Here is a 3,155-nt window from a genome sequence, read left to right on the forward strand (position 1 = left end):
GCATCATCACTAATACCTCTAAATATTTCTCAATTTATATTATTTACTGATTACAAGTTTTTTAAATAATATTGATATTATTTCATTATAAATTTTTATCAATGAAAATCATCCAACTATCCTAAAAGCATATTCTATAATATTATTAAAAAAATTCAAAGACCTAAAAGTCCCAACTATTATGAAAATAAAGACAAACTACCATTTTCAATCACAAGATACACAAAGAACTAAACCTTGTGACTTAGAACCAAGGTCTATCAAAGACTTCCAAGTTTAAGAAGGAAAAACTAGATATATATGTTATAGACAAGGAAAAAAGGTCACTAAAAATAAAGAAAGCTACAAATAATGCAACAAACAAAGAAAATGACCTTGAATGAAAATAATAAGATACAAATGCTACAGTCAAAAGGTGATCTTCAAACAGAATAAACAGATGTTACAGAAGAATAAAAATAGTCTTAGAAATGAAATAAAAATTCTTATCATAAAATAACTTTCTATGAAATGCAAATCCATATTCTATTTTCCACTAGGCAAGGGCTCTAGCTTCTCTAGAACTCTTGTTACTCTTGCTATTTACTTTCTCAATGTAAAATTTGTCTAATTATTTATATTTTAATTATTAGATATAGTTTACCTAAGAAAATTAATTAAAACTTTTAGTATGCTAATTAGAATTCAGGTAAACCAATAATAAAAAAATAACACATAAATCTCCCTTATACTGCATTAAATAAATGGAAATAACAATTAAAATATTTAATAAAGAAATATATTTCGATATGGAAGAGCATACATAAAGCTAAAAATGTAAATGCTGGAAACAGACATAGATTGATACTTTTTCAAAGAAGATATTGAAAGTGGAAAGGTGGTCCATTTCTCCAAAAAGTACATTCGAGTAATTGTTATACTTATTTTTATTTACGATCAGTAAGATGACATGTTTTGGAGGCAAGTACAAGAAGAGAGAAACGCATTGAATCTCTCTGCTTGAATTTATTTAATTTAAATGCCACCAGATCAAGTAGTCATTATAATAATCAGTATTTGAGCTGAACACCAGCATCATAAACAGCGCCGGCTTTCCAGTAAGAGGGAAGAGGATTTGGAGCATAAATCCATTCTCCCCCTGACACTTGAAATCGGATAACCAGACTTCCCTTGCTGGGTGGTGACATTACAATGTCCCACACACCCCCGTAACTCCTCCTCATTCCCTTCCACTCTGAACTTCCCTCCTGCCATTACAACCCCCAAGTGTCAGCGATAAAAATATATCACAAAATCTGATATGAATTTGGAATCTAATATATGTATGATTTTGCTTTGTATACCTGAGACAGGTCAACAGCCACTACATCTCTTTGGCCACCTTGGTGCAGCAACACCAAAGATAGATAATATGGGTATTTGCTGCTCTTGTTAATCTTAAGATAAATGTTGTATCCAGGATAGTTGCAAGCCACTCTGCCATGTATTTGCAGCATTCATCAGCATGAGCAATTGTCTAGAATATAGAAAGCAGTGTAATGTGAAAAGATCATATCTTACCGTTTGTACTCAATGTCAACAACACCCAACTTATTCAGTTGCTTATCTTTGCCCTGCTTCGCCATAGCTGTGAAAGCATGAGGACTCATAATGAAATCTGTTCTATCGCCTTCCCCATGATCTGTGACCACCACTGTTACTCCGCTATGTTTACATAGATATTCATTCTTGCATCTCACCTATTTATATCAAGTAACGTCAATCAGCACTCCAGTTTGTTATATTATGAAAAACATTGATAGTTTATGAGCATTGATTACCTGATAGCAGGCGCCACATCCAGCCCCATTTCTGTACAAAAACTGACTTGCTGCAGCAACATTTCCTGCCATGACGTCTCTCCCGTACTCTTCATATCCGCAAGCACCACCTGCACATTCATATTTTGCTTAATAACATTTCTTTTGTTCAACGATAGAGTAAAACTAAATCATGATAATGGCAACACAGAATTCAAGTATGTATTACTGGAAGTTCCTAAGCCATCTGGAGACCCATAATAAGCAGCGCGTGAATGTATGAATTCCGAACTGCAGTGACCAACGCTGAAAAGTACTTGGAGCAATACGAGAGCGGCAAATAATTTAAGACAAGCCATTCGTACACGCACGGATATCAAATTGAATTCACCTGTATTAGCAGAGAGAGGAATGAAATAAGACGAGGTTTCTAAGAAGTATTTATAGATAAAACAATCGGCGCGAGCCTCCGCTCTAATTAAAAAACTACATCAATTCGGCGTTCTACAGATCACTTCTACTCTCCACCTGCTACCATCTGAATTTGACCATGTCTGTATAAACCACGCGATCTGACATTTTCTTTTAATTGATTTTTTCAGAGATGAGTATAAACCATTGACATTTTCTTATAACCTTGGAGCTTGAATGCTTCATATAATTATCATGACGTAACTTGCATCATTTCGCGGCTGGCAGATGATTCATTTAAAAGTCAAAAGAAGTGCATGGTATTCAATTCTTTCTACGCCGTCATGTCCGTCGTATTAGTTGACGGTACCGCGCGCTCCCTGGTTTTTAACAATTTAGACATAGCATTGGTACTTATTCTAATCTTAATTCTAACCGTAACCTTAATTCTAACTATAAATATAACCCTAATTCTATTTCTAATTCTAACCCTTATTCTAATTCTAATTCTAAATCTAAATCTAAATTTAACTCTAACTCTAACTCTAACTCTAACCCTTACTATTATTCTAACTCTAACCTTAACCCTAATGGCCCGTTTGGTTGCTGGAATAGGAATAGAAAAGTTGGAATATGTTTTCCATTTTTTGTTTGGTTCGTCACTTGGAATAGGGAATAGGAATACGTATTCCCATTTTGCCTCTAAAATGAGCTTATACCCGTTCCAGAAAATAGTTGTTATTGGAATAGCCATTCCTATTCCCAATATTACATGCCTATTCTCCATTCCTATGCCCACGACCGAATGGGCCATAAATGTATGTGTAACCCTAATTTTAACCCTCACCCTAATTCATACACTTACCTTAACCCTAACCCTAACTCTAATCCTAACTATATTTGTAGCCCTAATTCTAAGCCTAACCCTTTTTCTAACTCTAAATC

The 3,155-nt window shown here is 34.3% G+C and overlaps 1 protein-coding gene across 1 annotated transcript; it reads right to left on the minus strand.

The window, feature by feature from the left end:
* Nucleotides 1–885: 885 nt before the first annotated feature.
* Nucleotides 886–2,194, minus strand: LOC149578017 (expansin-like B1). Its single transcript, XM_089795381.1, has 5 exons — nt 2,029–2,194; nt 1,821–1,930; nt 1,561–1,739; nt 1,344–1,476; nt 886–1,247 (listed from the first exon to the last, which is right to left on the minus strand). Exons 1-5 carry the CDS (start codon nt 2,156–2,158, stop codon nt 1,050–1,052), a joined length of 750 nt encoding a protein of 249 aa, XP_089651507.1. The 5' UTR covers nt 2,159–2,194; the 3' UTR covers nt 886–1,049.
* Nucleotides 2,195–3,155: the final 961 nt, after the last annotated feature.

Source organism: Cupressus sempervirens, chromosome 1 (assembly GCF_028749045.1).
Source record: "Cupressus sempervirens isolate cs-2001-9-10 chromosome 1, ASM2874904v1, whole genome shotgun sequence".
In the NCBI taxonomy this organism is placed as follows: domain Eukaryota; kingdom Viridiplantae; phylum Streptophyta; class Pinopsida; order Cupressales; family Cupressaceae; genus Cupressus; species Cupressus sempervirens.